The 16318-nt window shown below is 44.6% G+C and overlaps 1 protein-coding gene across 2 annotated transcripts in view; it reads left to right on the top strand.

The window, feature by feature from the left end:
• The window catches only part of dhx16 (DEAH (Asp-Glu-Ala-His) box polypeptide 16), a 98853-nt gene that overhangs the window by 34050 nt on the left and 48485 nt on the right, over positions 1-16318 (top strand). For both annotated transcript variants that reach the window (XM_060944275.1, XM_060944274.1), the window contains exons 8-10: positions 790-978; positions 8755-8865; positions 9064-9179. In XM_060944275.1, the coding sequence (XP_060800258.1) occupies positions 790-978; positions 8755-8865; positions 9064-9179 (416 nt within the window). The remainder of the gene's footprint in view (positions 1-789; positions 979-8754; positions 8866-9063; positions 9180-16318) is intronic.

Raw genomic sequence — 16318 nt, 5'->3', positions numbered from 1 at the left:
GTCAGGAATGACAATGTGGCCCCCAGAGAAAAACGTTTGGTGACCCCTGTCTTATAACTTTCCTGAAGACTTTCCTGTGATGGAAAGTTTAAATTTTCACCTTTAACTCTGACTGTTACAAAGTTTTGACACAGGGGCCTTCTTTCATTACATTGCGTTACAGGCATTTAGCAGATGCTCTAATCCAGAGCGGCATACAACATATCCAGAGCAGCCTGGAGAGCAGTTGGGGGTTAGGTGCCTTGCTCAAGGACACTTCAGCCATTCCTGCTGGTCCAGGGAATCAAACTGGCGACCTTTTGGTCCCAAAGCTGCTTCTCTAACCATTAGGCCATGGCTTCTCCATTTCATTATTAAATCTTACAAATTAATAATGATAAAGTCTCCTCACATAAAGCATCACCATATCAACGATTACACGTTGTTAAATCCTTTAATGTAGAGCGTTCTCTATACAGATTCCTGTATTAGCTGTTACCGTCGAAGTGTATGAGAGCGAGGGCATCTAAGCCTGTGATTTGCCTTGTAGCTGGCACTACTGTCAAAGGAGCTGTTCTAGAAACGTGATCAATACCTTTCTGAGTAATCAGAATCGAGAATTCAGCAGTCCTGTGGTATAAAGACAAGTAATACAGTATGACCTTTTTTTAAACCCTGGACTGTGACATTTTCTTCTGTTGGTACAAAAATCATATAATTAGTACTATCAGTATCTTGTTATTCTCCTTAGTTTTATTATTGTCTTGCTTTGTATTAATATTTGTTTCCTCTTATTCCGATTGCTGACAGGATACCGAACCGGAGCTCTCTCAGGCTGAAAAACAGAAGCAGTCCATCCAGGAAGTGAGACACAGCCTGCCCATATTTCCCTACAGAGGTGACCTCCTCACCGCCATCAGAGACCACCAGATCCTGGTTATCGAGGGAGAGACCGGCTCTGGCAAGACAACCCAGATTCCTCAGTACCTCATGGAGGATGTAAGTATTTACCATAAAAGATTAATTTTCTACAGTGATTGATTTTTTTTTCCTCAAAGGAGAACTGAAGGCAAATGTTTTTATTATCAAAATTCTATTCATATCATTTTATTAAATATAGGAATGCATTTCTGACAGCTATTTTGTCACTGCTGTAGCAGGTTATGAGTGTTTGAAATATGCTCTGTAATATATCAGTCCATATGTCAAAGTAAACAAGATTCGCTGAGACCTGCGCGAGACATCGTAGGACAGAAGTAAAACGTACAGCGGAAATCAAAGTCACCAACATCTGCCAACATTGTCAAAAGACGCTCTTTCGAATGCTGACGTAATCAATCCGGAAGTTTTCCCTGTGTCCGAAATCGCTCCCTACTGACTGACTGACTGACTGACTGACTATATAAGGTACGATATAGTGGGGACGCCATTTTGTAGTGCTGTCCGAAACCTTAGTGAGGATTATGTGGGAAATGCGCTCAGTGAAATATGTATTTATCACAAAAATACATGCATGCAGGGCAGGAATTTCACGAGGGCCACGGCTCTCGTGCCCTCTCAATTTGGCCTTGTGCCCTTGGAAAAAAAATATCTGCCGTAAGGCCACAGTGGCCTTGATGCCCTGTGGTTTTGTGGTTTTGTAGTCTGCCTCCTGACTGCCAATAGGCTTTAACATCACCTGCGTCTATTGAGAAAAAAATACGGCTTTTGATGACATTCTGGATTCTTATTGGGCAACTCATCAGTGGTGGATCGGACTCGAGCCTGGCATGAACCGCTCCGACGCGCTATAATGACACCAATCTATCACCAGCCACCCAGGAGACTTAATCAAACGCATCCCCCGCCCACTTGTGTCCGTATCTAAGACGTTGAATTTTCACAGAAGGAGGGAAGAAGTTGACTGAGGTAAGACTGTGTGATAAATTAACGAACGAATAAGAGAGGAATTTCAACATATAGGGCTTAAGTTTGTTACCGTTAAATAAGCATTGCTTACACAGTAACGTTATGTCGTTACAACGTTGACCCACTTTTAACGTGCCGAGTACCGACTGTAGCCGCTAACAAATGCTAATTAGCTTGCTGTCAAGTTTTTCCTTTGTCGAGCTTTAAGCGTAAGGTCATGGATGTTACTACCGCTTGTTCCTGCTGTAATATGATACGTGATATGTGCTGTTGTCTGTTCATAGCCACTTTTTTAATCTATGCAGTTAGCATTGTTTTGTTACTAGCATTGTATGTTTCTTTTTGCTGTTTACCCGAAGTGTAACTGCTGCCATCTTGACGAGATCACCATCGCAAGAGATTTTATCTCATTGTTAAAAACAGAAAAATGCAGGCATATTGTCCAAGGAGCATGCAAAGTGCAAAGACCTTAAATCGCTCTGTGTAAATTAGAAAATGGCGCAACTTCCTCTGTAGCCGTCAACGGACAAGCACAGACTTGTCTTGAGTTTTGAGCCAATCACAACAGGGCAGCACTGTGGCCTGAGGTAAAACATAATAGTTTAAGTTTGTTTAAATTACAAAAATGAGTACACCCAGGCGGCACGGTGGTGTAGTGGTTAGCGCTGTCACCTCACAGCAAGAAGGTTCCGGGTTCGAGCCCCGTGGCCGGCGAGGGCCTTTCTGTGTGGAGTTTGCATGTTCTCCCCGTGTCTGCGTGGGTTTCCTCCGGGTGCTCCGGTTTCCCCCACAGTCCAAAGACATGCAGGTTAGGTTAACTGGTGACTCTAAATTGACCGTAGGTGTGAATGTGAGTGTGAATGGTTGTCTGTGTCTATGTGTCAGCCCTGTGATGACCTGGCGACTTGGCCAGGGTGTACCCCGCCTTTCGCCCGTAGTCAGCTGGGATAGGCTCCAGCTTGCCCGTGACCCTGTAGAAGGATAAAGCGGCTAGAGATAATGAGATGAGATGAGATGAGTACACCCAATGACTGTCTCATATACTCTTCATATACTGTTTAAGTAATGCAATAAAACTAATCTTTAAAAGTGGAATTTACTCAAACTGTTTGCATAGAATGAACTTTGGGGTTAGCAGTATAGTGTTGCAGTGTTCTGCAAATCTGCAATTTAATATTTCAGATCTTGAGACATGAAAGTGCTATTTTAAAAAAATAAAAGGTCAGAAATGTTTTCTTTGTCGTCTATTTAGTTCATTTTATTTCCTCAATAATTTTCCTTGATTGAGAAATCTGTCTGGGCTCTTATGGGTTAATCAGTAGCCTGCATGCTAGTATATGTTCCATTTACAGCCAAACATTCTGATGAACTCCAGGCTCAATTTTGATTAATCAAAAATCTGCGTAGTAGTACAGTCTGAAGATGCTCTTGCACATTCGGTGTCAACTGAACAAAAATTATGGGAGGATACAGGTTTAATAAGTTTTACAATTTTTGAAGTGAGTGATGGATTGATAAGTTTAGATGTGTTCAATATTTTCTTATCTTCAGACGTAATAGTGTAGGACAGGCATCACCAAATGGCGGACCTCGGTCCGGATCCGGACCCAGTGATGGTTCTGTCCAGACCCGTGACCCGTAAATTCACGAAATTAAGTAATTTTCATGGAGTATTATTTTGGACGGTCGTGGCTATTGACAGCAGGCGCTGCTACTCCAGTTAATACGACAATAGCTTCACTCAGTTGAGCCAATAAAATCGTTAGGTGGTGTTTACATTAGACCGTATCAGCGGATCATCAGATTAACGTTTTTAAAAACGATTAGCATGCACACAGCAACGCCAATACACGATTCGCGTGCACACAGCAACGCCAATACACGGATACGCTAATCACATGACTAATTCGGCACGTAAGTTGAAATGTGTCAGTGCGGCTCATCGCTTCCTCCTCAGCAGCTGCGCTCCAAATCACTCCGCCCTGAACAGCGAGTGCCCTCTGGAGGGTGCGCACTCCGGCCCTGCGCAGCTCACAGAGCGCGCGAGTGTAGTGCACGAGCAGTGATTCGGGACTGAGCCGCTGTGCGCAAGTCACTTACCACTTGCAAGTGGAAGGATGGCAAGCCTAAAGACAATCATAACTACACAATGGGCAGTATTTGCATCAGTATTTGCAGTATTTTCATACTTTTATACTCTTTAATGAAAGGTGATACAAGGCGGAAGTCCGCGCCGTTTTTCAGCAGTCGCATCACATGACCAACACCAGCGAATCAGGAAGGTGGATGTCACAGTGACGTTGTCCAATGACGACGTCAGCTAGAGCTCAGCACAGCGTATCCGCGTATTCTCAATGTTTACACAGCAGCGGACCAGACACGATCTGGATTGAATACGTGGACCCTGGCGGATTCCCGTTTCCCAGCGTTTCCAGGCAGTTTAATGTAAACGGACAGTGCATCCACGAAGAAAACGAGACAGATACGGTCTAATGTAAACTTGGCCTTAGTTTACCCAGCTCACCACAGCAGAGCAACAGTTAAGTCCAGAGACAACCGACCGAGACAACATGGCTTGCTCCAAAAGGCGGCGGAAAGTAGACAAGGAAAATCGTTGTTTTAAAGATGAATGGACAGATAAATATATGTTCGTTCTTCCGGCGAGCAGTTCAAAACCAGTGTGCCTCATATGCTCCGAAAAGGTGGCATTAATTAAAAGCGGCAACGTGAAGCGCCACTACGAAACGAAGCACAGCTCTTTTGAGCAAAGTTATCCCCTGAAGTCCGAGCTGAGGGCACGCAAAATAACCCAACTGCAAGCACAGTATGACAGGTCTACCCGACACATACATTTACAGCCCAGCAACGTGCAAACGAATGTTCCTTAAAAGTAGCGTAGATTTTGGGGCACCCACGTGCAATGAACTGGTGCTACAGGTGCTCTAGCCCCTGCCCCTTTTCTGTTTGCTGTCCAAAGTGCCCTTTTCATAGGGACCGTTTTTTTTTTTTTTTAATATTTGTAAAAGATAAGTTAGCTCCAACATCAATATTCTCTACAATTTGACAATAATATATGAAATTATAGATTTATAAAATAACGTTTTTCTATGTAAATGCGGGCATCAATCCGTGACGTCATGCATTCAGTGAGCCTCCGTGCAGAAAGCGCATGCAGGCGGTTGGCAGTGGGAGACAGTGCGAGGAACGGCATGGTAAGGTCACACTGAAAGTCTCCTTTCATTTCTTATCTGAACATGCAATATTGTGCAGCTTAGGACACAACAGTAAATGCATAGGGTTGTTTATCATTTAATGAAGCCGCCTAGGCTATATTTAAACCGATTGCTCCATCCATTTCATTAACGTGGCAGATTCGGAAACTTTAGTTTGAACGACGGCGTTAATAACATATTCTAGCAGCTTCGAAAACTTAAGGCTGAATGACGACGTCCACAACATATTCTATCAAGACACACAATGTTCAGTTGCAATTGAAATTTAGGCTACATCCACACGACAACGGCAACGAGATGTTATTTAAAAAAATATCGCGTCCACATGGGCAACGATCAGTAAAATATCAGGTCCATATGGCAACGCAACGCTTGCTGAAAACGATGCAATACACATGCCACACCTCTAGGGGCGCTGTAAGACGGTCCCTTCGGAGACACCAGAACAATAGAAGAAGTAAGGACGCATGCGCATAAACTATTATGCGCGAGACTTCATATTAGCCACAAAGTCGGAAAAATCTGTTCGTAAAGTTACGTTATAATGACCAAATACAATGAAAAGTATTTTTCCAGTCTCACCTGTGAAAGGTAATCCCATGTGATCTGGTTTGGACGGTAAACCTGTTGGTACAGTTAAACGCAGCACATGAATGAGGCATCTTTATTCTCCGCTTTGCCCCATCCAATATGGTGGCGAGGATGACGTATGATTCTACGCGGAAGGCGGCGTCTTTAATGGTCCGGAATAAATTGAATGCTACACGTTGATGGATTAATTTGTTGTTCTACGCCCTTTTTGAGGAATGTATTGTAGGACTTAAACCAACATCTGAAGAGGTGAGATCGCTCCTTTTTTTTCCCTATTTTTGCTGGCGGGATTGACTCTGCCCTAAGGGCTATTCTCTCTCTCTCTCGCGCTCTCTCTCTCTCTCTCTCTCTCACTTTGCACCATTACACAATAAATATTCACAGTGAAAATATTTTGTAAGCGCATTTCATGAACCAAGTTATAGGATTTGTTGACAACTCGCATCGAGTTCGTTACACTTCTACCCGGCGTGAAGCACTGACAGTCATGTGGTTGTGACGTCATCGTAAACAAATCTGTTCTACTCATCCAGACGACTTCGCAACGGCGCCGTTGCCAGATCTTTCCACTCTGGAACCCGTTCTCAAAAGATTGCGTTTTGGGACACCCAAAACGCGGTGCCGTGTGGACGCCAGGCCGAAACGATAAACAATTGTATCGGATTCACCTGAATCCGTTGCCGTGTGGACAGGGCCTTAGTTTTGAATAAAGTTAACTTGTGTGAAAAATTTGTTCCAAGCGCCCTTTTTTGAATGTTGAGCCCCTGCCCCTCCAAAGGTCTTTGCACGGCCCTGTTTTGGGGCAACATAAAAAAAAAAAAAACATTTAGTGATGGGACAGTTGTGAAGGAGTGCTTAAACGCCGTTGCTGAGACATTATTTGAGGCTCAACAATGAACACCTACATATCTGCATGAGGATGGCACTAACTCCATTCCAACCAAGCTTTAAATTACTGGCAGGTCAGCCACATGCCCGTTTTTCTCATTAAGAAAAGTAAAAGAAGAAGAATTAAAAGAGAAAAGTTCAAAGAAAAACGTTCTGTTTGCATTTCCCCCTCTAAAAAGCCACTTGTTTTCTGAAGATGTGGACTTTTTTTTTCTTGAAAAGTAGGCCCTCATTTTTTTAGGCTGGGACCTCCTTATTTTAAGAACAAAGAAGAGAAAATGTGAAGTCAATGCTCTGTTTGCACTTTTTAGTTAATGTTTTCTGAGTTGACTTTTTTACTTGAAGTGTAGGCCTTCAATTCTTCAGGTTGGGACCTCTTTAATTTACGAGAAAAAGGAGTTATTCCACTCTGTTTGCACTTTTTTATTTATTTTATTCTGAGGTTTCTGTTTTCTTTAATCTGAAATAAAAGCCTTGAATTTATTTTCCTGGGACGACTTTTATTTATGGTAAAAGAGATAGTTGTGCACTCAGTTCATTTCCTGCATTGGAAATGAACAATAAATATTGTTGAAACCATATGAAAATGTGGACATAGGGGAAGGCTATAACGCCGCTTTTCCACTACCAACGCGGCTGAGTTGGGCCGAGCCGTGCCGTGCTGAGTTGGGCTGAGTCGAGCTGAGCGGGGCTGTTGGAGTTGCATTTCGACTACAACCGCGCTGAACCGTGCTGGCTGGAAGTGGGTGGACACATTGGGTGGAGTTAGCGAAAGTGGGTGGACGTCACGTGATGTCGTTAGGCGGCGCAAACAGTGACATCAGTGACCTTTTAAGCGGTAGTCTCACGACCTGGATAGTAAACAATAAACATGGAGTCGTTAGTGTTGCTGGTCTTGGTGCTGTGGCTTGTTGTCACCGATAACGCCAGCAGATACTGGCAAGAGCGTATAGATGAGGCGAGGCGCATAAGGCTTCAGAAATTCTCGTAATTCGTAATTCTTCTTCTTCCGGGTTTACGGTGTTTACAGATCCCAGCGTGCTCGCGGGGCGTGTGTGGGCGTGTGAGGACACTCCTCCTCACCAATCAGTGCGCAGGGGAGTGTCTCCTCACGCCCCTAGCCCCACTCGGCTCGGTTTGGCTCGCTTCAGCCCCACTCCAAAACCGTGCGAGTTTTGGGGGCTGAGCAGGGCTGAAGCGAGCTGAGTCGTGCTGCTCTAAGGTAGTCGAAACGCGAGCCGTGTCGGGCTGAAGCGAGCTGAAAAAGGGTAGTGGAAAAGGGCCATAAGACACAAGCTGGACTTCGGTTTGGACCTTCTACTTGGACAAAATTTAATAACTGGACCTCAGTGACTTTTAATTGAAGACCCCTGGTGTAGGAGATGTTTCTTTACCTGCTTGATAGTTTCGACTGAGACTCCAATCTTCCTCAGAAGAGTCATTAGTCCTTAAATTAAATTCATTATAGACGTGAACTTAAAACCATTTTTATTTTATGCCCTTGGTCCCCTGGCTTTTAGCCTTCGTGCCCTCAAAAAATTGACAGCACAAAAGGCCAAGTGGCCTTGCCCCTAAAATGACGAAATTCCAGGCCTGCACGCATGTATTTTATTATTTTGAAAGCCCACCAGCCGCCTGATCTGGCACGTTTTAATCGTGCAACAGTAATGACGTAAATACCAGCGTGACGGACTAGTCCTTATCCTGTCGTCTTTCCAACTCCACGTTGGTTCGAAGTCGTATGGAATAATCTCCATCACTGATGAAGCTGGCAAATCTCGAAATGAATCTAAATTGGAATGATATAGCGATCTGGCTGCTGTGTAAAGTTTTCAAAATGGCGGCGCTGACACTTCACGTTTGATGTCTTGTGAAGCTCGCGCGGATAAGCGATGCCTGCCGTGGACCATACGAACTACATTCACCATGGCTAAAAACCGAAAAGGCCGATAAGTGTAATATAATATGCCAGTACGAGTCATGATATAAGGTTAATAAAAGCAAAAACGTAATTGAATAACACGTGAATTAAGAAATAAAGCAAGTTTAAAAATGACTTCAGTTCCCCTTTAAATCCAAAAGTTTGACCCTCACGTGTTTTCTGTGTTTTTAATGTTTTAATTTGTGTTTCGTCGTCATTGTGCGTTTGTCTCAGGGTTATACCAAAGGAGGGATGAAGGTGGGGTGTACCCAGCCTCGCAGAGTAGCAGCTATGTCTGTCGCAGCCAGAGTGGCTCAGGAAATGGCAGTGAAGCTGGGGAATGAGGTGAGAATGTTGGGAATTAATATACAACACTGGTTTTGTGGATTTTCCTCTTCCTGTACTTTGTCAGCAAATTGCTACGTTTTTTTCATTATTACATCAGATTGTAAAACTGTAATGCTGAAACTAAAAACTGCATTATTACTGAAACAGTATGATTAGTGTGTTAAGAGTGGCTTGTCATCTGTTTTTCTTCCTCAGGTGGGTTACAGTATCCGGTTTGAGGACTGCACGTCAGAGCGCACCGTGCTCAAGTACATGACTGATGGCATGTTGTTGAGAGAGTTCCTTACCGAGCCCGACTTGGCTAGTTATAGGTAGAGATCAGACGTTTTAGTCAGAGTTTTCCTACATATCATCATAATATTGGCAACGTTTTGGACAGTAGTGGAATGGATATCATTTTTATATAGTATAATATATATTTTTCAAGGGCTGCTATGCTACAACCCAGTGTAGCCGTCGTCCAAAAATACCGAATGTTTTCTATATCGCGCTCAAATGTCCACTTAAGTGAGACCAAACCAATAATTTCCCAGCTGGCTTTTCGTTTCTTTTTGTTTGTATTTGTAAGACCTTAAACCTTACAGTATATAAGTCAGTTTGTTGTGGCTCTGTGCTGAAAATGTTTGCAACTCTTCTCAGACAGCGACTGTGCTTTCTTTTGAGTTGCTATTCATAACATACACTTATACTGGCCTTAAAGCACTGGAAAAAAAGTTTAATAAAGTTATCATGGGCGGCACGGTGGTGTAGTGGTTAGCGCTGTCGCCTCACAGCAAGAAGGTCCTGGGTTCGAGCCCCGGGGCCGGCGAGGGCCTTTCTGTGCGGAGTTTGCATGTTCTCCCCGTGTCCGCGTGGGTTTCCTCCGGGTGCTCCGGTTTCCCCCACAGTCCAAAGACATGCAGGTTAGGTTAACTGGTGACTCTAAATTGACCGTAGGTGTGAATGTGAGTGTGAATGGTTGTCTGGGGCTATGTGTCAGCCCTGTGATGACCTGGCGACTTGTCCAGGGTGTACCCCGCCTTTCGCCCGTAGTCAGCTGGGATAGGCTCCAGCTTGCCTGCGACCCTGTAGAACAGGATAAAGCGGCTAGAGATAATGAGATGAGATGAGATAAAGTTATCATCGTAACATTCTCATTCTCATCTCATTATCTCTAGCCGCTTTATCCTGTTCTACAGGGTCGCAGGCAAGCTGTTGCCTATCCCAGCTGACTACGGGCGAAAGGCGGGGTACACCCTGGACAAGTCGCCAGGTCATCACAGGGCTGACACATAGACACAGACAACCATTCACACTCACATTCACACCTACGGTCAATTTAGAGTCACCAGTTAACCTAACCTGCATGTCTTTGGACTGTGGGGGAAACCGGAGCACCCGGAGGAAACCCACGCGGACACGGGAAGAACATGCAAACTCCGCACAGAAAGGCCCTCGCCGGCCACGGGGCTCGAACCCGGACCTTCTTGCTGTGAGGCGACAGCGCTAACCACTACACCACCGTGCCGTCCTCATCGTAACATACAATTTAAAAAGCAAAAGTTCTCATATTATACTTTTATCAAGCTGAAAATTTTTTTTGTTTGATATTCCTGACCCTGCCTGTGTGGGTTTCCTCTAGCCTGGGCCCGCCCATCCTAAAGGCCTCTGCATGCTCTTGCGACAAGGCTTTCGCAGATAGCTTTTCGCAGACAGTTGTAATTTATTGTTGAGCGGGGAGTAATAGGCGTGCGCGATGTTATTCACCGGCACAACGCAAGGGGGCGCGAAGTCGCTAGGAGTAGTTGGTGGGTGTGGTTAGTGGAGTGTTTATCCTCCGGTTACTTATAATAACTAGAACTTTTTTTTTTTATAGTGACTAGAACTGGAGTCGTATAGATGTACGTACTTCCTCACTTCCTCGATCAACCGTTCTTCATGCTGCTACATCTTCGCTCGTGTTTTTAAAAATGGCGGTCGTGAAACCAAACCAAACCGGGAAAGTAGGGAAGCGGAAGTGCGTGTACAGCGGATGTAGAGTGGACCAATCAGAGCCCTCTTGTCTGCGAGGCTTCTGCGGTGGTCACAATCTTTGGGAGGTGCGCGCAGAGCGTCTGCGAAGGTGGGGGGGGCTACGCAGACGCTATCTGCGACACCGTCTGCGAGGACTGGGTTGTCAGCATAAATTGGCCATAAGCGTGATGCAACACGAGGGCCTGTTGCGAGCTTAGTCTGGCCAGGCAAGCTATCTCCAGCTCTTCCAAGCTCCCGAAAAATCGGGAGCCAGTCAACTTTGAGCATCTCCAACGGCCCTGGGTAGAGGCGTGTTCAAGGCAGTGACGTAGTAGAACTGCGACCGGAAGCCATAGATTGTTTACAGAATCTATGCCGGAAGCGCTTCATTCACTAGAAACATTACGAACATGGAGCAAGTTCTCATTGAAAACGGAGCAAAGAGCAGCCCTGGAGGTATTTATTGAAAGGAAGGACGTTTTCGCCTTGCTCCCGACCGGCTTCGGTAAGAGTTTAATCTACCAGTTAGCCCCGTCGCGTCACATACGTCAGAGGAAAGAGTGATGTGATTGGTTTAAGCTTCGTCACAGCCTTTTCTGGCTTCGACCAGTAGCAAACTGAGGCATTTCAGGGAGGCGGGTCAACCACGCACTTTGGGAAACGGTTGGGCTTAATATCTTTGCCAGACCAAATGCTCGCAGAGCTTTGAAGTCGCGTTAGCCAGACTAGGTTTCCTCCTGGTGCTGTGGTTTTCTCCAGTTTCCTCCCCCAGTCCAAAGACATGTGGATTAGGTCAACTGGCTACTCTAAATTGCCCATCGGTATGAATGTGTATGAATGGCTGTCTGTCTCTCTGCGATAGACTGGAGACCTGTCCAGGGTGCACCCTGCCTCTCGCACAATGTCAGCTGCGATTAGCTCCAGTTCTACTGCGATCCACAAGGGATAAACTGTACAGTCAGTTTGTTTGTATAGTGCATTTAACAACAGACATCATCACAAAGCAGCTTTACAGAAAAATCAAGACTTTAAACATATGAGCTAATTTTATCCCTCATAAATTTATTTATCCCTGATGAACAAGTCTGAGGTGACAGCGGCAAGGAAAAACTCCCTGAGACTACACGAGGAAGAAACCTTGAGAGGAACCAGACTCGAAAGGGAACCTATCCTCATCTGGGTGATAAAAGATAGTGATTTATAAATAACTTGTATAGAATATAGTATAGGGCGGCACGGTGGTGTAGTGGTTAGCGCTGTCGTCTCACAGCAAGAAGGTCCTGGGTTCGAGCCCCGTGGCCGGCGAGGGCCTTTCTGTGTGGAGTTTGCATGTTCTCCCCGTGTCCGCGTGGGTTTCCTCCGGGTGCTCCGGTTTCCCCCACAGTCCAAAGACATGCAGGTTAGGTTAACTGGTGACTCTAAATTGACCGTAGGTGTGAATGTGAGTGTGAATGGTTGTCTGTGTCTATGTGTCAGCCCTGTGATGACCTGGCGACTTGTCCAGGGTGTACCCCGCCTTTCGCCTGTAGTCAGCTGGGATAGGCTCCAGCTTGCCTGCGACCCTGTAGGACAGGATAAAGCGGCTAGAGATATGAGATGAGAATATAGTATAGAAAATGAATGACTATTACTCCTAGGCCCTAGCCCTTGGGTACTCTGAACAAGGGCATACTCTAAATCAATGCTGTAGTCGAGCCACTAAACCTCGAGTCTGAGTCCCGTCTCGAGTCCCCAGTGTTCAAGTCATTAAAAAAAATTCGAGCCGAGTCCAACACTCCCTGCACCATTTGACGGTGGCTGTTTTAGCACCATTAACATTAGTTTGTTCCTGAACATGACGTATGAACAGGTGAACGCGCTTCTCTTTATCAGGGAGTGTGAAGTATTCTGTCAGAGATGGTTGGGAGACGGATGTAAGTGCAGAAGGTGTGTTTATTAATAGGAGCGAAGATGGAAAACAATCCAGAACGGCAGGCAAAATCATAAAACAGTGAAACAAGCACTATGTCGAGCGAGGCACAAACAGGCTATCGTAGACTCGGCAGAATCACAGAGGAGAAACAGGAAATCAGGGATCAGGAAACCAAACAAGGAAATAAGGCTCAGTAATGTGTCAGCAACGCAACTCAATACTTTGCAAAGTAAGTGTGTTTTCACAGTTTTTATATAGGCGCACTGTTTGCACCTTAATCCTGTGCAGGTGCGAGTCGTTTACAGCACGCGCTGTCCGGAGTGCACCTGAGAGTCTATCTGATGCACACGCCAAGGCACGCAGGTGTGACGCACTTACACGAAATTAGTACAAAATTAATGTAGATATAAATGTCTCATGCCAAGTTATTACGGCATGTTACAAAAAAGTAAAGGAAAAAAATCCGAGTCCTTGTCTCCATTTTCCGAGTCCTAATGCAGTTAATGTACGAGTCCGAGTCACGAGTCCTTAAAATTAGGGCACGAGTCGGACTGGAGTACTACAAGCCTGCTCTAAATACTCCTTCATGTAAAGCCGTCAGAATTTCCGAGCCTGCATTAAGCTGTTTTGTGATTATACGAAGGTAAGTCAAAAAGTTCTAAGACAAATGAAAAAAAAATCTTTATTTATGAAAATAACAGGGCGGCACGGTGGTGTAGTAGTTAGCGCTGTCGCCTCACAGCAAGAAGGTCCTGGGTTCGAGCCCCGTGGTCGGCGAGGGCCTTTCTGTGCGGAGTTTGCATGTTCTCCCCGTGTCCGCGTGGGTTTCCTCCGGGTGCTCCGGTTTCCCCCACAGTCCAAAGACGTGCAGGTTAGGTTAACTGGTGACTCTAAATTGACCGTAGGTGTGAATGCGAGTGTGAATGGTTGTCTGTGTCTATGTGTCAGCCCTGTGATGACGTGGCGACTTGTCCAGGGTGTACCCCGCCTTTCGCCCGTAGTCAGCTGGGATAGGCTCCAGCTTGCCTGCGACCCTGTAGAACAGGATAAAGCGGCTACAGATAATGAGATGAGATGAACAAAGCTATTTCTCTACATATCCTCCATTTAAGTCTAAACACTTCTGCAAGCGATGTTTCCATCGGAGAATTCCTTCTTTGTATTCCTTTTTTGAATTCTTTTGAATTCCTTTTGAAATTATAACATCCGTCTTCGAACTTTTTGACTTACTCTCGTATTTTGAGGCAGATATAAGTTCAGGTGCTTTTGTAGGTTTTGCTGCAACATAATACAAACGGTATCTGAAAATTTCCACCAGTGATTTAACTGTATACTGACCATTACCAGTTACACTAGTGAAGTGATGTTAGACTGCCATAGTGCGATCACTTGTCAAATTTGACACTTTTTTATTTCATAGCATGAATTTTGTCAAACCGTGAGTTGGCCTAGTGGTTAGCGTGTCCGCCTCTCGATCGGGAGATCGCAAGTTCTACTCACGGTCGGGTTATACCAAAGACCATCATAAAAACGGTACCTGCCGCCGTCTGGCAAGGCACGCCGCAATAGAGATGCGAGTGAGGAGTCAAACTCTCGCGGTTACCAGAGGACTAGCCCTCCCCATATGTAATAGGCAAGAGGCCGAGGGCTACGGAAACAGAGATGTGCCACATGGCGTGGGAAGGACTTTGACTTTGAATTTTGTCAAATGTTCAATCAATCAAAACTTTATTCCAGACTCCGGCTCCAGACAAATGACAAGACATAACATAGTATAAATGAGACACAAAAGCACAATAGGAAATCATGGTTGAAAAATCAGCGTCCTACAGAGAGACAACAGGACCCATGTCTCCACAGCTGGGATTGGTAGTGTGTGGTACTAAACCTTATGCTTGATAAGACTTCATTTTCAGTCCTTAAACTGTCAAATTAATCTGTACATAAGGTTTCTTAGAACGTTTGGTAAAGTACTGACTCCTGCAATCACAAACATTTCACTCGCACGACATCGTCTCGGTCTCTTAGGTAACATTTGCACGGCATCGTTCTAAGTCAGCGTTTCTCAACCTTTTTTCAGTCACGGCACCCTTCAGAAGTATGCAAATTCTCAAGGCACCCCCATATAAAATATACGCAGTCACGCTGACCCCGGCAATGACGTTGTGACATGGGAAAGGGGGCCGTGAGACAAATTTTGATGATGCATGAGGCGGCGATGATCTGCATTAGTGTGACTATCGTTTTTTGGAATTTTAATTCATTTTATTTATTTCAATGTTAGAATATATAATTTTTTGACGGCACCCCTAACGAAGCCTGGTTGAGAGAGGCTGATCTAAGTCTCTGCAAGCTTGCGTTACTGTAGTTTGACCACAAGTGTGCAGTATAGAGTGGTGTAGAATATACTGTGAATAGAGACGTATTCACTCCATCTGAACACACTGAACTTGTGTAAGAGAGATGGTTTTTGTTCGTACATCATGTGGCATTACCTATAAATGTCTTCATCTGTTATTTATTCTGTCATCCTTATTACAGACTCTAAGCTTATCAGATAATTTAGTCAGGAAATGTTGGTTCTCCAGATCATCACAGTTACTAGCATTGTACTTGATATGTTCCACCCGATCAGTTTTTATTTTTAAATTTTGTAAATTACTGTAGACATGATTCTCAGTGGGCGGCACGGTGGTGTAGTGGTTAGCGCTGTCGCCTCACAGCAAGAAGGTCCGGGTTCGAGCCCCGTGGCCGGCGAGGGCCTTTCTGTGCGGAGTTTGCATGTTCTCCCCATGTCTGTGTGGGTTTCCTCCGGGTGCTCCGGTTTCCCCCACAGTCCAAAGACATGCAGGTTAGGTTAACTGGTGACTCTAAATTGACCGTAGGTGTGAATGTGAGTGTGAATGGTTGTCTGTGTCTATGTGTCAGCCCTGTGATGACCTGGCGACTTGGCCAGGGTGTACCCCGCCTTTCGCCCGTAGTCAGCTGGGATAGGCTCCAGCTTGCCTGCGACCCTGTAGAAGGATAAAGCGGCTAGAGATAATGAGATGAGATGAATGAGATTTAAGTGTGTGATAAAATATTAAACGCGATATTTAACCCAACTCATGATTTTTTGTCCAGAGCTGAAAGCAATAACCTGACTTAAAAACAAAAATATACAAAACTAATAACCATGAGACCAGTGTTGGGCACGTCACTTTCAAAAAGTAATTAGTTATAGTTACTAGTTACTTTTCCCAAAAAGTAACTGAGTTAGTAACGGAGTTACTTTGTCATGAAAGTAACTAATTACCAGGGAAAGTAATTATTCCGTTACATTTTGTTCCCCCTCAAAAAAAATCAAATTCAATTAGTGTAATCATAATAAAAGTGAATGTTAAATGTGTTTAATGACTGAAATGGACACTTAACAGAACCAATTAGTAATGTTATCTACACTATATTAATATTTTTGTGGGACAATGTGAGATAAGACATCTATCAAATGTAATATATTTTTGTAGTTATTAAAATTATGTTACTAATTACCGGCCACTGACGAGG

Source organism: Neoarius graeffei, chromosome 17, assembly GCF_027579695.1.
Source record: "Neoarius graeffei isolate fNeoGra1 chromosome 17, fNeoGra1.pri, whole genome shotgun sequence".
Classification (NCBI taxonomy): domain Eukaryota; kingdom Metazoa; phylum Chordata; class Actinopteri; order Siluriformes; family Ariidae; genus Neoarius; species Neoarius graeffei.
The sequence above is the reverse complement of the archived record's forward strand: the minus strand, read 5'-3'. Positions and strand labels throughout refer to the sequence as shown.